General features: G+C 36.5%; 1 protein-coding gene across 3 annotated transcripts in view; it reads left to right on the top strand.

The window, feature by feature from the left end:
• Positions 1 to 12898: 12898 nt before the first annotated feature.
• Positions 12899 to 18695, top strand: part of det1 (DET1 partner of COP1 E3 ubiquitin ligase) — a 41819-nt gene continuing 36022 nt past the window's right edge. For all 3 annotated transcript variants that reach the window (XR_009269406.1, XM_058767656.1, XM_058767658.1), the window contains exons 1-4: positions 12899 to 13117; positions 13745 to 14513; positions 17441 to 17794; positions 18006 to 18196. Coding sequence is in view for 2 of the 3 variants with exons in the window: in XM_058767656.1 (XP_058623639.1) it covers positions 13761 to 14513; positions 17441 to 17794; positions 18006 to 18196 (1298 nt within the window). In the remaining variant the exon portion in view is untranslated. The remainder of the gene's footprint in view (positions 13118 to 13744; positions 14514 to 17440; positions 17795 to 18005; positions 18197 to 18695) is intronic.

Here is an 18695-nt window from a genome sequence, read left to right as displayed (position 1 = left end):
TTTATTTATTATATTTGTAATGAAAAGTGGTTATCAATATTGCACAGAACATCTCCGATTGTGATTTATCTGTGCATCATCGAGAGACAACAGTGGAATAATTTAAGGATCTCACAATATGCACTTTGAACGCGTCAGCATCTAACAGGTGGTTCAGAACATCTGTTCAGTGCTTCAGAGGTTTGTTACTAAGCCCCACGCAAGAAATAATTCATTCTGACTAGATTAACCAGCCTACAGCTCAGTCTAACTTATGTTCATCTAGAAAAAAAGCTTTATTTTCATCTTTTTTTCTCCATTGTGTGCACAACAACATCTTTGTTTCTACCCATTTAAATAATCATTTCAACTCGATGCATTTCTTCATCACCAAAAAGTGCATTAAATTCACCACTTTAAAAATTTTAAAAGCAAATTTGGTTTTCAATTTTATTGCACTGAATAGTGCACTAAATAGTGCCTTGATCTATACACACCAACAATAATATACATTCAGGAACCAAAAGCTATCAAGAGGAATTCTTGGGGGTCAAAACTGCAATTTTGTCAGGGAGGGAGGCTTTAACATTAGTGCATCTACTTCCAAATAAATCATTCATTCGCTAAATTGTCCCGGGGGCTGATCCCGTGCTGTTGGAAATGATTGCCATTGACTCCCTTGTTCTGTGCGGTGACACTGGGAGCTGTCCAGCACTGTGGTGCTGAAATTGATTGAAGCACAGACGCCTAGTGCATATCCGGCGGAAGCTAATTATATGCGCCCTTTTCCTCACATATTTTTGTGAGTGGGCATTGAGCACGTTGTTTTCGATGTTTTCAAGAGTTCATCCACCTCCTTGATGTTTTTATTAATTTTAATTAAAAAGCAAACAAAATTTGAAACAAATATATAAAAATACATAAAATTCAGACAAACAACCCGTAGAGTGTGTCCATGTAATGTTTCTCATTTTGTGGATCCAGTTTAAGTGTTGAGAAGTGCTGAAATTGTTACAATCCTTCATGTCTGCTCAGCCATGATATTTCTAGTTTTCGAAATGTAGATGAAAAGCTTAATTGGATTCTATGTATCAAACTAATGTTTCTTACCTCTTTTTTTTTTCTGAAGGAAAAAAAAATCAAACAGACACTTACAGCTGTCACCTGAGAAGGGTGGTTGTCAATGTAAGATTCTCCTCTGTAGCTCATTTCTAATTGGCTAAACTGATGGTCTTACAACTCCCCGGTCTCTCCTACACACATAATGTATGTCTGTAAATCAGATAGGATCATAAGGTTGACCAACCATAATTACATACAGCATACCTAATTTAATTTCCTGACAGATAACACCGTTTATTTATTATATTTGTAATGAAAAGTGGTTATCAATATTGCACAGAACATCTCCGATTGTGATTTATCTGTGCATCATCGAGACAACAGTGGAATAATTTAAGGATCTCACAATATGCACTTTGAACGCGTCAGCATCTAACAGGTGGTTCAGAACATCTGTTCAGTGCTTCAGAGGTTTGTTACTAAGCCCCACGCAAGAAATAATTCATTCTGACTAGATTAACCAGCCTACAGCTCAGTCTAACTTATGTTCATCTAGAAAAAGCTTTATTTTCATCTTTTTTCTCCATTGTGTGCACAACAACATCTTTGTTTCTACCCATTTAAATAATCATTTCAACTCGATGCATTTCTTCATCACCAAAAGTGCATTAAATTCACCACTTTAAAAATTTTAAAAGCAAATTTGGTTTTCAACAGTTGCTTAATATTTGTTCTGATTATGGGATTAGATATGATGTGCACTACAATACAAAAAAGAGTGTTGCCATGATATGTAGAACCAAAGAACATAGAGATTTAAATTTCCCAGAATTTTATTTATCAGGGCAAGTTTTAAATGTATGTACTACAGTAAAATATTTAGGACATATCATTAATAATGAAATGAGTGATGACGATGATATGTATAGGCAACGTCGTAAGTTATATGCTCAAGCAAATATGTTGGTGAGAAAATTTTATATGTGTTCAGATCAGGTAAAGATAAACCTTTTTAGAGCATATTGTACTTCTTTGTATACTGCTCCTTTGTGGGTTAAGTTTAAGAAAGAGAGCCTATGTAAGCTTCAGGTTGCATACAATGATTGTATGAGGATTTTGCTGAAAAAACCAAGATGGAGCAGTGCAAGTGAACTATTCTGTAAGGCAAGAGTACAGTCATTCCCTGCTTTAAGGAGAAAATTGATGTATAAATTTATTTGTCGGCTGGATGTTTCACATAATAATATTATAATGTTGTTGTCAAATCCTGGGCTTACTTATGTGCGATATCAGTCCTCCATGAGGACCTATTGGGATAACTGTCTTTTTTAATGTGTATTGTTTTGGGTTGTAGTGTGTGTTTCTTGCTAATGGACCTTGAGTCTGGAAATAAAGTTAAAAGAAAGAAGAAAGAAAGAATAATAATAATAATAAAGAAACAATTAAAAATAAATGCAAAACTACAATGAAAAATTTGGTGTAAAATTGCTAGTAAAATTCACAAACAATTACAGAAAACAAAGGGCAATTAACACATTAAAGATTGGAATTTTGAAGTAGAACAATTTTAAAACCTACTCCAAGAATCTGTTTTATTTACAACTTCAAAATATATATTTTTTTAACCTTGTATAATAACCTTACTGACCAGGATGGGATACCAGTTAAGATCAGCAAACCACCTTACGTGTGTTTAAGCCTTTTTTTCCCCCCCTTTTTTTTCCTCCCAACAGCCTATTATGATTATATAGAATTGATGACTTCTTTATTTCATTACATATTTGTTTGTTTGCATGCTGATTAGCTCACCACCATAAATAGATGACACAACATCAGCAGCCAGGAAGACTGTGAAGGTTAAAAACATGCAATTAATGTTTGTAATGTAAAGCACCCTCCTACACACATCATGATTTAGATGCACGCAGCGTGTCACTTGGCATTGTGCTTTTCCTTGGCATCTCTAAATTTGTCTAGTCACAACCACAATATATATATAAAGGCATTCAGTTTGTGCATGTTGAATAAAACACAGCAGGCTATTTATAGGCTATATTCTTTTTGTTCATGCACAGTTACCGTCATATCAATCCTGGTCCCGCTCGTTTTGAATGCCTCTCTTATCTGACACACCCAGTTCAGGTTTTGGAGTCTGTACTAATGATCAAATGATGTAAATCAAGTGCCAAACCACTGAATATGTGAACTGCATATCAATTGCATTTCATTATAAAACTCATATGTTTTTGTATGGATGCAAATCAGTAAATCAGGTTTTAAGATCAATGTTTGACACCTTTATCTGCTATAATGACCTCAAATTTGGCAAAGTCTTAAAATTGCACATGCACAATGAAGCGTTCTGTCCTGTTGAAGGGCTTTGATTAACTTTGGTCAGGGTGCACCACAGCCCTGCGTGAAGCAAATAGGTTGCAGCTTTTTTTTTTGGCTTGCACTGTTCGTTTTACAATTGTCAGGGGAGATACATTGTTGGCTTTAGCAGGAAAAAATGCACGAAATAATCCCTATTTGGGTAACTAATTACAGTTAATATGCAAACGGGTGTATAATAAACACATAACTGAGACATTTTTATCACTGTCACATTTTATCGACTGGATTCAGCCCAAGTTACTGATCTGCTTACAGTGATTTAATATACTGTCCTTTTTTGCTTGTTTGAATAAGTAGTTATGCACACACTGTCAAAACATTACAAAAGCAGCAAGGAGCCATTCTCAAGGGTTTTTATTTTATTTTACGGAACTAGTTGTTCATGTATAATTAGGCAAATATAATATGCATCACTTACTGTAGTGTTTATTTATTCATTAATATTTAAATGTGTTTTGCTGCAAATTCAGAGCATATTTTGCCCCCGAGCCACATTCGCACATAGTTTGGGCTGATTTTAAAAGGAACAGCATACAATAACCAAGTAGACTTTTATTTTGATCATTTTTATGGAGGAATAAGCAGGTTTAGTCTCTGCTTAGCTGTTTTATTCATTATTTTTACGAGGCTCAACCACCATTTACCCTCAAAATGAAGCTAATTTGATTTTTGACAAATCAATAATTGAGTTTAAATCAGGTTAACCATCTTTCCCGCTTGCTGAATGCTATCAATTTTCAGAAAATCTTCAAAAGTCACTGTCACTTCTGAGAGAGCTGATTATTTAAAAGCTGTTGGTATGAAATAATGTATAAAATATTGCATGTTTAATGAAATATTTGTTTATTTGAAGCATGCACTGAATTCATACCGTCTTTTAGGATGTGACAAATACAGGATACTGATTTCCGAGCTCATTAAATGGACACCTAATGACCGTTTGTCCTCAGTAAGTGAGATCGATGTGAGTCCTCAGTGTGTGCTGAGGAAGTGAAGATGTTACGCAATTGGAGAAGACACTGATGAGTCCGCAGAGGAGGTGCCCCGTTCTTCCTTCGACTTTATTTAAATGCTAGTCTATGCTTGTTTACAAAACTTCCACGAGTTTATGCTGTGGTAAAGGAGGGCTGTTTTAAGTCGTAATGGCTTTGATTCATTCCACAAGACATTAGAGCGGTAGATCACCTTACAACTGATCTAACGTCTTATGGCGTTAGATTTGCTTGGCTAATGTCCAAAGGGAAGCAACAGGCCTGTGCATTTCCCCTCTGAAAATGTAAGTAAGATTTAGTTTATCATCTTCCCTCAGTTGAGTCGAACCTCTTTTCCCTGTTAAATTTAACACATTCTTGTTTCAGCCTGGAACCTTTGTGTGCTTCATAAGATGGACCAATTTTAAATGCCAAAATCTCCTTCACAATAATAAATGGGATTAAAGTGCTGTCTATGCTCAACAAAGAAATTGGGAAATTATGTTTTTACCTTAGCATGAATTTTATCCACTTAGGAGACGGCAGCTGCAAGGAAGCGCAGACAGCCATTTTACATTTCCATAATTTGGTTGAAAAAAGCCACAAGAGGTGTATTTTCAGGCACAAATGTGCTATTTGTCCCCCCCATTGTGTTCCCAGCACTATTCTGGTGTACTCCGGGACTGAAATGTTTGGTTCATCATGTTGTTTTGTCAGGCCTTTGTGCATTTTTGTGCCATTCTACTGTACATTATCAGACATTTGCATGATTGTTTTCGTATTTCAGCACTGTTTCTTCAACCTTTTTTACCACAAGGCTGCTTGTATGACAGAGGCCATCGTGTAGGTACCGTCATTTTGTTTATTTGATTTAGCAAGGAGGAATTTTAAAGCAGTGTAGCATGAATCCCCAGTGCTTTTTTTGCACGCGCTGATCACAGATTTGAAGTGCACGGTTGTTGAGAGGGTTTGTAAACAATACTGTAGCTGCATCATTCGATCTTAAGCATAAATTTGAGATACAAAGAGCATGTCCGAAGGGCACAAGTGTTTGGAGATTTGTGTCCTCCTTAATCACTATTAATTTGTATTTTTGCTGTCACACCACACAAATGACATGTGGGTAATTAGGACCAAATTAAGAGGGTATTTATCATGGAGATTGCAATCAATTAATTAAAACCAATAATCTCAATATGTGCAAATTGGCATTTGGTATACAATGTAATTGTCAAACTGCATGCATGGGAAACCAGAGACAATTTGAGATCCAATTTGTTGCAGGGATGAAAGTGCCCTCTTAAAAATTAAAAAAGTGTCAGATCACACAGCTGCTTCATGCGCTCAACACTGTAGGCAAAATTATTATATATTTAAAATAAATAAATATAATGAAATATATATCTATAACAGAAGACCAAAAGCACAATTTTAAAGTGAGAATCAATGTAAAAATGAGGTCTTAGTGTTTTGAATTTGTAATATCTTACTAATATATATAAAAAAGGGTTTCACCTATATACACAAATAATTCTTAATTTATATGCGGCAGTTGCGGAGGAAATTTTAAGGGTCAGCTTGGGCTAGGGGTTTTTACATTATTCATTAAAGAGATCTATGGTTGCTGGTGGCCCTAATCTACCCCATGGCCCAACGACGCAGTGATAAGCGTCAGGTTACCTGCCAGGCCGAGGCAGAGGCGGTTCAAAAGTCACATTGACAGATGTCCGTATCGGTGTTATGCAAACCTGTACAGAGTGATTCCTTGTTTAGCTAAGCGGCCCATAAGTAATTCATTGTATTTAGCGAGAAGCAGCATCTGTTCGGCAGCCCCTGCGAGGAAACCCCGATTACCTGGCAGAAGGTGTAGCCTTTCTAGGTAACCGTGCTAATCAGCTAATGATTTCAGCGCTGAAGATTATTTTCCCAGCATTCAAGTTTGGGGGAGGGAATTTGCTAAATCTGGCGCCCGCACATCAAGTCTGGCAAGAAAAGTATAAAGTCCTCTGGGGAACATGGGTGGAGAGAACCACAAGCAGCTCGACAAGTTCTTCTGACACTAATGTTTCCTTCGCTGGCACTAATAATAGAAAAGTGCCCATCAATTTCCTTTCACCTGTGATCCCCAAGTGGCAGAAATTGCCGCTGCACACTGATGGCCGGCTTTCTCGGCGCAGGCGTGGTGTGGCGCTCTGGCTTCCCTGCTGAGAACCCCCTTAGCTTTCTTAAGGGGTGAGAGGGTAATTCTGCCTGAGTGTGGTTTCTGCACTTGACCTCTCTTTGCCTCCCTTTAAAGAGCGTGTTTTGATGAAATGGTGAAATCATTTCTTTCCAAACTTCTGGTCCATCTCTGCTGACCTAAACTGAGCGGTGTCCTCTCTGAAAAGCTGCAGATATTGTCTTACTTGCTCTTCCACTCTGGCCCCTGGAGCCCCATAAAAGCTTGAGATTTGAGATCCATACAAGCAAAAAAAAAAAACAAGAAAACAGGGCTCTGAAGCAATCAGCGAGTGCTAAGGAGAGTGGCCGCAATTACAGAAATGCAAGACAAAAGCCATTTCAAGGCACTCGCCTAAAACATTTTCACCCTCATCTGGTACGATTCTTTCCCATCTTTTCTTTACTCTGGACGACCAAATATAAGGTCTTGCTGGATGTAACGTTGTGGTATTGTTGCGATATATCAACCTACACTGTTAAAAAATAAAGGTTCCAAAAGGGGGTTTTCGCAGCAATGCCATAAAATATAAGTTCTTTATTGGCATCTGTGGTTCCACGAAGAACCTTCAACCTCCATGGAACCTTTCCACTGCACAAAAGGCTCTTTATAGTTAATATATACTTTATAGTTATATATTTAAAAAGGTTGAATGTTAAAGGGATATTTCACCCAAAAATGAAAATTCTGTTTTTAATTACTCACCCTCGTGTTGTTCCAAACCCATAAGACCTTCGTTCATCTTCGGAACACAAATTAAGATATTTTTGATGAAATCCGAGAGCTTTCTGACCCTGCACAGACAGCAATGCAACTGAAACGTTCAAGGCCCAGAAAGGTAGTAAGGACATCGCTAAAATAGTCCATGTGACATCAGTGGTTCAACCATAGTTTCATGAAACTACGAGAATACTTTTTGTGCAAAGAAAACAAAAATAGCGACTTTATTCAACAATTTCTTCTCTTCTGTGTCAGTCTTCGCCGCATGTTCAGGAGATACCACGACGCATTCGTGTGGTGCTACTGATGCAGGAGCTGGCGTTCTGACCTTGTTTACAAGCAGAAAAAGATGCATGCTGTACATTCGTAAACATGTCTGAAGATTTCAAAAGAGAGGATGACTTGCAATTTTTGCACAAAAAGTATTCTCATAGCTTCGTAAAATTACATTGCTGTTATAACCACTGATGTTACATGGACTATTTTAATGATTTCCTTACTACCTTTCTGGGCCTTGAACATGGTAGTTGCATTGCTGTCTATGGAGGGTCAGAAAGCTCTAGGATTTCATCAAAAATATCTTCATTTGTGTTCCAAAGATGAACGAAGGTCTTATGGGTTTGGAACGACATCAGGGTGAGTAATTAATGACTTTAATTTTTGGGTAAACTATCCCTTTAAAGGTTATTCATGGAGATATATCGTTGCTATGAAAACCCTTTTGGAATTATTATTTTTTAAGAGTTTTGAAGAACCATTTCGGGTTCCCGAAAGAACCTTTTAGTGAACAGTTTATTTAACTTTAGTGAAGTGTAAATTTTCTAAAGAACCTTTTTCCCACTATAAAGAACTGAAATGGACCTTGTGGAATGCAAAGGTTCCATGGTTGTTAACGATTCTTCATAGAACCATGGAACCTTGGGTGACCAAATTCAAGGTGTTGCCGGATGCGACAATGCGGTAAGCCAACCAACACTCTTAAAAAATAAAGGTTCGAAAAGTGGGTTTTATCAACCATTTCGGGTTCCCCAAAGAATCTTTCAGTGAGCAGTTCTTAAACAAAGAACATTTTTCCATTATAAAATACCTTTTTATAGAAAGGTTTCCTGGACATTAAAGGTTATTCATGGAACCATCGATTCCAATTAAAAAACCTTTATATTTAAGAGTGTACTATACAAAAATAATCACTAGTGGGTCTTGTCGCCCACAATCATTCATAGTCTTTTATAAAAAAAGACTGAACGCATAAGAAAGGTGCACATGGGTATATTTGCTTAAAGGCAAATATGACAAGGAGTAAACAAACTTAAAATCTGCTGAAATACTTGGTGGAGATGAAGCAGAGGGTGTTGAAATCACTCCTGATTTGCATGCCCTGCAGTCTCCGGCTCTTACCGAGGACTGATGTACAAGGAGATGCGAGCACTCTTTACACGTAGTCCCATGACACGCTGTACACGCTCATTATGAATCCAACTATGCCTGTCCAGAATGTTTCCCTCCCCCATAACACACACGCACACACAAAGTGCGCATCACACACAAGCCTTCTTACATGCACGCTCACACACGCATCCACAAAAGAAAGATCGGCATCCTGCACTTGTCCTTTACCCTTCATCCATTGTTTGGCTCTGAGAGGTTTCCACGGAAACCAGAATTAGAATTTGCCTGATACTTAAAGACGAGGCTGAAATGTGTTGTATGGATCATCTGTAGTCCGTATCGCATGTAAACAACTCGATTACTGACGACCACTGACACTCATTCACTCACTCACAAAATGTATGTTTATTGCATGGATTGTAGTGTAGCAATAACCTCATCAGTTATCTGTTAAATATGACTAGTCACATTTGAATGAGGAGCTTGAATTAATTATAAAAAAATACCAATTTAAAAGAAGCAACACATTAAGTAGACATATTTGGAATATAGCATATATATACAGCAGATATGAGCTGCCAGTCTGTGGCTACATTGATTGGACTGCCAAAGCTGCAGAGAAGGGCTGGCTTTGGTAGGAAACAATGTTTCTAAGCAACAGCATCCTGTCAGCTGATCAGGACAGCCAATAGAATGCAGCCATGTATTCTGCTCGGCCAATGAGGGAGCGCACAGCTTTATTTCTATCTGTGAGGGTTTAGTGTTAGGAGAATATATTTACACACACTGACCAAGCAGCCAGCAGGCAGATCTACGTAGTTCTGTTTTGTCCAGAAAGGCCTTTTTCTTTCAATATGACTCAAAACAACATGAAACTGGATAAAGTTTAAATTTAGGTTTAATTTTATTGCTTTATGATGCTTTATGAAACAGGAAAATGCAACCTGTTGATCTCAGATTGTATGTATACATGATTCATTCTGGTCACAATGCTTTAAACAATTGGAAACACAGTCATGATTTATAATCATATGATTTTTTTTTTTTTTTCAAACGTGTCATTGTTAGCTCCCTGATGGGCTTTTTGATCTGCACCATTTGATTTTTCTGCAAAATAATTGCTGCCGTTTCTTTTTTTTTCTTTTCTTTTCAGTGAACAAGCAACATTTGATGCTTGCTGAATTTTTCCTGAAGAGGAACTGAATGTGCATGAATATAAGTCACAATATGTGATCAATTGGGCATAAATGCATCCAGAACAGAAGGAAATGTGACTTGAAAAAACAAATTGTGGAAAAAAATCCCCATAAAGTTTGAAGGAAGCTACAATTACGGCAACATTCTATTATGTTGCTGAGTACCAACTATATTGAGAAGGTAAAAGCTTCTTTTTAAATGTCAAACACAGCCTCTATGCAACGCAGATTTCCAGAAATGTAAAAAAAAAACCCCAGCATCTTTGCTGCTTCTGCGCAAAAAGCAACCTTTTAAATCTGCTTTTTCCAATTACGGCTAGCAGGCAATAGGTTTATAATTAAGGCTATATGCCACCGGTTTGAGTGTACTTGGAGCTTCCTCTGGCCAGGCCATTTTTGAGTCTGGAATCGACAGTGAAAGTTTCATTACTGCAGAATTTGTGATATCCCGGTGCTTTGTTTTGCTTCTCCTGCATTAGGCCCTCATATCAGTCTAAAAACCAGCCTTAAGGACCCTCCATCTTCCACTCGGGCTCTGGATGCAGAGGAAATGAATCTTCCTGAGTCCTCATGCATTTTGTCTGAGAATGAGGAGGGGGGATGTAAAACCAAAAACAAAACCTAAAAGGGAAGATGATGACCCTTGACGAAGAGAAAAGAGCTGAATGAAAGGCCATTATTTGGAAAAATCTCAAATGCAAAGCCTATACCATAATGTTATAGATGCCATGTTTTTGGTCCCTAAGCGAAGCGCTTTGGCCAATGGGTAGAGAGTGCACTCAAAATGCTGGCACGTAGCATTTGGAGGGCTCTAATGTTCTTTTTCCATGTTTTTCCACTGGAATACCTTTCATGCTCACAACCTGCCATTACTGAAGATTACAACTTATATAATCTACCAACTGGGTCTCTACATACTTGGGTCGAGGATAATTGGGTACAAATCCATTATCATACTCTCAAGGCCAAGCACACAGGTTTCCTTCTGTGCTGAGTTCTTATTCATTTTTCTTTTTCAATTTTTCAGTCCTCATAAATCCATTTTGGAAAAAGAACACTAAATGAATTTGGGCAAATTAGACTTTATCTCATGTTCCCTTTTTGGAGCTCCACATCAAAACTATATAAGATTGAGCTTAAAATCTTTTTCAGACAGACACATGCATGTTTTTATGAATTAGTATGCCAAGGATTTTAATTAATTATAGCGATGAAAGAAACATGTTAATAACATTTCATATGAAGACTTGAATATATATAGTTTGTTAAATAACCTAATTAATTTATTTTTAAATCTGACAGGTTAATAATAGTTCACTTATAAAAATTATAAAATAAAATATAAAAACCATAAGCTATTGTAAGCTAATGATTGCTTCAAAAAAGAAAAGAAAAAAAAAAACCCTCACCATAATAATTTCAAACTGTACCAGAAAGGCACCTCCATTAGTGGTGTTCTGTAAAGATTTATTGACCTCTGTCCTAATCATCATGGAACTACCCTGTCAATTGACATTTAAAAATGGTTTGTTAATATCATAATTTTAAACATTTTCTGGAGACAGGCATGCTGCCTATTGAATACGGAATTAAAAGTGTATTTACAAAGTCCAAATGCTCCATAAAATGTGGAAGTGAAAAGGCATTTTGAGTATTCGTCATTTTTTCTATGGCAGAAAGGGAAGACAAAAGAGTGAGATGACCTCATCTGTCTTTTCGGTGTACTCTGCTAATGGGTGCATAAATGGGATGTGCTTTGTCCCTAATTATCAGTTCTAAATTTCCCTTTTGTCAGACCTCTCGCCAACCAAACCCTGACCAAGAAATTTCTTCTACCTGAAAAGTAAATTTAGATATTTTTTCATGCTATATTCAAATAACCCTGGTGGAAAAAAAATGCTGGTCTCTCATTCTGATTTTTCCTTGTAAAAGGTGATTATAACAAAAAATTAAGACAGTCTGTACTCTTTATTCAGTTTACAATAAGGGAATAAAAGGTCACAGACAGTTTGGCCAAAAGCCTTCAGTGCATCAATTCATTGCTCATTTTACACAATATGTGAGCATTATAAGGTGTTGCTGCTTAATCAAACAACAAAATCCAGCTTGACTCATCATACAACAACTAAAACCATAGGTTTATAAATATTGTATCTAGAAGAAACAGAAAAAAGATGCCTTTCTTTGTAATAATTTTTGGTCAATGTCCTCATCACAACAAGACTTCACAACCTTCTCAATCCTCATGTGTTTCAGATGCTCAGTGCTGTGATTATGATCAATGTTTTGTCTGCTGATGACTGATTTGTGTTTACTCACTCTGATTATCAATGTTTTCCCAACTTACAGTAAAAAATATGGATAAATAAATACGGTAAGTGCCCAAAACATCTTTAAATCTAGCCCAAGACCACTTTAAGAGCAGTGAACCAGCTTATGCGTTGTAACATTCTCAATAATCCAACCCTGAGCAAGACAATACTGAAAAGGCCTACCATGTTCCTTCTGAAAACATACTTAATCAGCATAAAGTGGTTTGTGGGTTTAAACTAGTGGTGTAAAACTGGTCAGCATGATAGTTTCCCAGCCTGACCAACTGAAAAGAGCCCAAAACCATTCTAAAATGTCTCAAAGACCAGCCTGGTCAAATTGGGAGACCAGCAATCTGGTTTAGTGTGGTTTAAACTGTTTTTAATCAAGGAATTCTTCCTTATTCCTCTTATGTCACTGACAGTAATAATATCCTCAGAAAACCAAGCCGATTAGCAGTGTGGATAGATACCCAGAGCTCACATATTCACCCAAAACTACTGAATTCAACGAGCTAATAATCTGACAGAACATCTCATCAATCCAACTCGCTCATTCGTATTACCGCAGAGGTGTAGTTGCGCTGTTTCGCCGCTGCTGAAGGGGGCGCTCTTACACTCTCTGCGCCTCATGTCCTCCGTTTATACGCAGAGCTCGACGAACGCTAGTTACTTCCGGCGTTTAGACAGGGAACAGAGCTCTAAACTTATTTACACTGCCAAATAAACTTTTATAGCGCATTGTGCCTCCTTTTTAAAGGTTCTCGCTTGTATGTTTTGTTTTATGCGGCTGTAGGTTATCTCTTGGACATGCCTGTGCTCTCAGAGAGCTAAAGCTGTGTAAATATTATCATGAGAAGTATTTAAATGGACGTACAGGTAAGTTATGCATAACTTATTCAACTGCGTGTGTTTTGGACTTTATACTGGTGTTTTAATTAGATTCTTTTTAAACGAGCTTGTTATTAACCTTTAACTATAAAAACGAAAAAGCAACAAAGGAGTTTTCAAAGCAGGACTATCTGCTTAGTTCTACATGTACTTGTCTGTTTGCCTGCTTATTTGTTTGTTTTTATGTTAAATAATTTTGTAGGGAGAAATTCTCAGTCTGCTTTGCATTTATTCACTTGATTATTATGATCTCTTTCTCTCTCATTTGCAGTGTTAAAGCTGTTATCATGGCTGCCTTATTGAATAATGATCTGCTTTAATAACGTTTTGATTCCTTATTTTCAGTGGTAAAGCTCTTATAATGGCTACCTGCCTTTTTTTTTTTTTTTTTTTTTTTTTTTTTTTGAGTATTGTGTAAACCAATTTTGTGGGGAGATCTGCTCTATCTGCTTTGCATTGATTAACTTGAATATTCATTTTCTCATTTGCAGTGGGAAAGCTGTTAATATGGCTGCCTGTCTGTCTATTTGTTTTTTGTATTATATAAAATAATTTTGTTGAGAGATCTGCTCTATTTGCTTTGCATTTATTAACTATTTAATTTCTCATTTGCAGTGTTAAAGCTGTTATTATGGCTTCTCATCACAACACTACATCAGAGGACGATTTCCCTACTTTGAAGCCGAGACGCATCCAAAACCAGAACGTTGTCCACCGGTTAGAAAGACGCCGGATCTGCTCCGGTCCAGTCGGGGCACATTGGTACCGTGTCCGCTGCTTCCACCAGAACCTGTTCCCCAACTTCACAGTGGTGAATGTAGAGAAGCCACCCTGCTTCCTGCGTAAGTTCTCCCCTGATGGGCGATGCTTTATTGCGTTTTCTTCTGATCAGACTTCTTTGGAAATCTATGAGTACCAAGGATGCCAAGCTGCTGAAGATCTTCTTCAGGGTCAGGAGGGAGAAACGCTGGCCAATGGGAACGACCAGCGCTCCCTCAACATCAGAGGCAGACTCTTTGAACGCTTCTTTTCCCTTCTCCACGTCACCAACGTGGCCTCCAACGGTGAGCACTTGAATAGAGAGTGCAGTCTTTTCACTGACGACTGCCGTTATGTGATTGTCGGCTCAGCTGCTTACTTGCCTGAAGAACCTCATCCACACTTTTTTGAGGTGTACAGAAACAATGAATCTGTGACACCGAATCCACGCTCTCCTCTTGAGGACTACTCACTGCACATCATAGACCTGCACACGGGCCGGCTGTGTGATACACGCACCTTTAAGTGTGACAAAATCATTCTGTCACACAATCAGGGGCTGTACCTGTACAGAAATATACTGGCAGTGCTTTCTGTGCAGCAACAGACCATACATGTCTTTCAGGTAAGTGTGTAAGACTTCACCGTACAACATAAATTACCTGGAACTCTTGTCTTATATGTTGTATTTTATTTCTATTTATTCCTACCATTCCTGTCAGTTCTGTACAGTTCATACAAATTCAAATTGCAAAACGTACAAAAAAAGAAAAAAAGAAAGAAGGGTCATTCCGTGTCAACTCAACCAGAGGTCCCTGGCACAAATTTTTGATTTTGCAAAAAAATTTTCTGAAAAAAGATGAACATGTTTTGTGATTAAAGGCAAAACATTAAATGTCAAGGATGAATATGTACTGAGAAATTCACTTTTTTGTAGAGGAGGGTCAAAATGGCAATTTTCATCTGAGATTTGGAGCCAATTTACAGGGGGCTAAAAGTGACTTCAGAAAGATGGCAGCATCATAATGTTCATTTTACACAGAGATTTGTAGTTCTGTTAGTAAAATCTGTTGACTTTAGCAATCTTTGTTGCATTATGTGCCAATGGCGACCGTTCAACAATGGGGAAAGGGCACTTTTCAAGTTTTTTCTCCAAAGTTTGCAGGCCTGTAACTCAAGAAGTATTAAAGATATCTTAATCTTTATATGTGTATATTTGCTTATATAAATACACACACATGCATGTATATAATTAAGATGTTTTTTTATATATTAAATGTATTTATATATAATATAAATTATATAAATATATGCATGTAAATCCATGTGTATATTTTCAAAAAATGTATTGTATGTGCGTATATTTATATATACATAATAAATATACACAGTGTACACACATTATGTAAACAAAAACTTTTATTTTGGATGCGATTAATCATTTGACAGCACTAATGTATACACACACACGTATAGCATGTTGTTACCTTGTTACCTAATAAGTATCAGCTGTATACAAAGTGACCAACATTTGGTTTTTGACCACTGAAAATGGGTAATCTGGAGTCTTATTGAGACCCCCCTATCTCTGGGACTGAATGATGTAAGGCCTTGAAAATGAAGATTCCAAAATAAAATTTTATTAAGAACTAGAATCTAAAATCATATTGCGATATCTTTAAGACTACTTGAGTTATAGGCACGCAAACTTGGGGAAAATAATATTTATGGCACTCAGACAGTTATGTTGGAAATGAAGGAAACAAGATACATTTCTAGTTTTAATATTATTTGTTCTTCAGACATTCCTCTTTAAAAGAATCATATTTTTGCAAATTGACCCACATTTGGTTTTTGACAACTGAAAATGTGTACAATTTAACGATTTACTCCTGGAGCCATATTGAAATTCCAATATCTCTGGAACCGAACAATATAGGGCCTTAAAAATGAAGATGCCAAAAGAAAAGTTTAAGACCCAAAATCTAAAAGGGCATTAAGATATCTTTAATTCTTCTTGAGTTACAGGCCTGCAAACTTTGGAGAAAAAACGTGCTCTTTCCCCATTTTCAACGGTCACCATTGGCACATAATGCAACAAAGATTGCTAAAGTCAACAGATTTTACTAACAGACCTACAAATCTCAGTGTAAAATTAACATTATTATTCTGACATCTTTCTGAAGTCATTTTTAGCCCCCTGTAAATTGACACTGAATTTCAGGTGAAAATTGCCGTTTTGACCCTCCTCTACAAAAAAAGCAAATTACTCAGTACATATTCATCCTTGACATTTTAATATTTTGGCTTTCATCACTATTCATGCTTATCTTTCTTCAGAAAAAAATATTAGCAAAATCAAAAATTTGAGCCGGGGAAGTTTCTGAAAATTTGGTTGATTTGACACGGAATGACCCAGAAAAGAAAAAAAAAAAAAAATTTGTTAAATATTATTAACAGACTTGTTTAAAAAAAAAAGGTGGAAAGAAATGCCTAAAAAGAGAGGTCTATATTATTTTCTTAAATCTAAAATGCATAAAATATATTCTTAAAATATTAACATTTATCAAACTGAATCAGTCAGACTTTGTTCAGGTTGGTGACACAAGCTTGTGCCATTTTCCAGGCCCATCACCCAATTTATACCCAGAATTTCTTGTAATTTATCTGTTTCGGAAAAATATAAATAGGAAACATGCCAAAAAAACAAACAAAACAAAAAAAACTTTTTCTTTTAATTAAAATACAAAGTATAAAAAAGTTTTTAAATTTAAAATGTGTTCTTAAAGTATTATTGACATATATATATATTTTTTTTATCAAAGCAAATTTTAGTCACTTTTCTACTTTGTGCACAAATATAAGTAGCAGAAATTAAAGAAAAGAGAGGAATATATTTTCTTGTTAAATGATTAAATATATAGAATATATCTAAAAAATATATATATATATACAAAATATGAAATATATTTAAAACAAAGTTATTGACAATTGTTTATGAAAAGATTTTGTCAAACATGTTGCTTTTGTAACCATAATTTATTCAAATTTCATAAAATAAATAAATAGCAATACTTAAAATAGAGAAATAATTTTTTTTCTATGGATACTAAATATATCAAATATATTCTTAAATATTAGACACTTTAAACTTTATTGACATAATTGTTTATAAAACTATTTATTTTGTCAGACCATGTTACTCATGCAGGCTTCACAGGTTTGAATTGGAATTTCTCTACATTTATGGGCAAATATGAATAGCAAAAATGCTAGCAGAAATCTTTTTTTTTTTCTTTCTTAAAATATTTCATATATAAAATCTATTCTTAAATGCAAGATATATATGTTCTTAAAATATTTTTAACTAAATTTATTTAAAAAAAAAAATCCCTCCCCCCCCTCTTTCTTTCCATCATTCTCTATGATTTCTCTACTGTTTGTACAAATAAAAATGGAAAAAGGGTTTCCTCCCTTAATTACTTCTCACCACAATATTAAACTTACTAAAATATTGAACTAATTTTATTTTCAATTGTCCCTCCTAACCAGGTGACATCGGAAGGAACCTTCCTTGACGTGCGCACCATTGGTCGTTTTTGTTACGAGGATGACCTGCTGACACTGTCTGCTGTTTACTCCGAGGCCCAGGCTGAAGGCCAGCCTGGTTTCTCCCGCCTGTATAAGGAGAAAACCATCAACTCCTTAAAACACCGTCTGCTGGTGTACCTGTGGAGGAGGGCAGAGCAGGACGGCAGCGCCACGGCCAAACGCCGGTTCTTTCAGTTCTTCGATCAGCTCAGACAGCTGCGCATGTGGAAGATGCAGCTCCTGGATGAACATCACCTGTTCATAAAATACACCAGTGAAGATGTGGTCACGCTGAGGGTCACCGACCCCTCACAGGTACAAACCACCAGCACTGGAGTAACCAGAGATTGAATCAGATATGCCCTTGCTGGCGTCATCCCTTAATCTCTGGTAGTGTAAGATATAATACTTGTTATTGTTTTGTATTGAATCTTTATACAGGTGGGATTTGTGTTTCGTCATGGTTGGTGGATCAGAAGTAAAACATTGTGTAAACTACCTTCTCAATTCTCCTCTTCATTTTTAGCCCTCTTTCTTCGTGGTTTACAATATGCTAACCACTGCAGTTATTGCGGTTTTTGAGAATACTTCAGACAAACTTCTGGAGCTTTTTGAAAACTTCTGCGACCTCTTCCGGAACGCCACGCTCCACAGCGAGGCTGTGCAGTTCCCCTGCTCTGCTTCCAGCAACAACTTTGCCCGTCAGGTGCAGCGCAGGTGAGATATAAATTTCAAGCAAGGCCAATTCGTAAGTCACAAATTGATCGTTGAGCCAGAGGAGGCCTGTCTCACTTTCTCACAAAAGGCTATAACAATGACTCAGTGTAAATGTGGCGCTCTACATATTGGGTGGGAACCCGCTCATGCAGACACCTTTTGATATTAAAAACCCTAATTATGTAGACCTCACACATGCAGGTTCTGGGAAAAAAAGGAACAAAACTTAAAGGTTCGGAAACTTTTTGAGAAACCTCATCCATTCAAAATGATGCAGTCTGACTTTTCATGAACATTTAAAATTTTTTTTAATTTATCTCATGCTCACCAAGGCTTCATTGGTTTTAATCAAAAATACAGTAAAACAGTAATAATTAAAAATAACTGCTTTCTGTTTTAATATATTTTAAAAATGTTGTAATTTATTCCTTTTGTGAAGCTGAATTTTTAGCAATCATAACTCTTTAGCATCACATGATCATTCAGAAATCATTATAAT

Source organism: Onychostoma macrolepis, chromosome 25, assembly GCF_012432095.1.
Source record: "Onychostoma macrolepis isolate SWU-2019 chromosome 25, ASM1243209v1, whole genome shotgun sequence".
NCBI classification, from domain to species: domain Eukaryota; kingdom Metazoa; phylum Chordata; class Actinopteri; order Cypriniformes; family Cyprinidae; genus Onychostoma; species Onychostoma macrolepis.
This window is presented reverse-complemented; position numbering and strand designations above follow the sequence as displayed.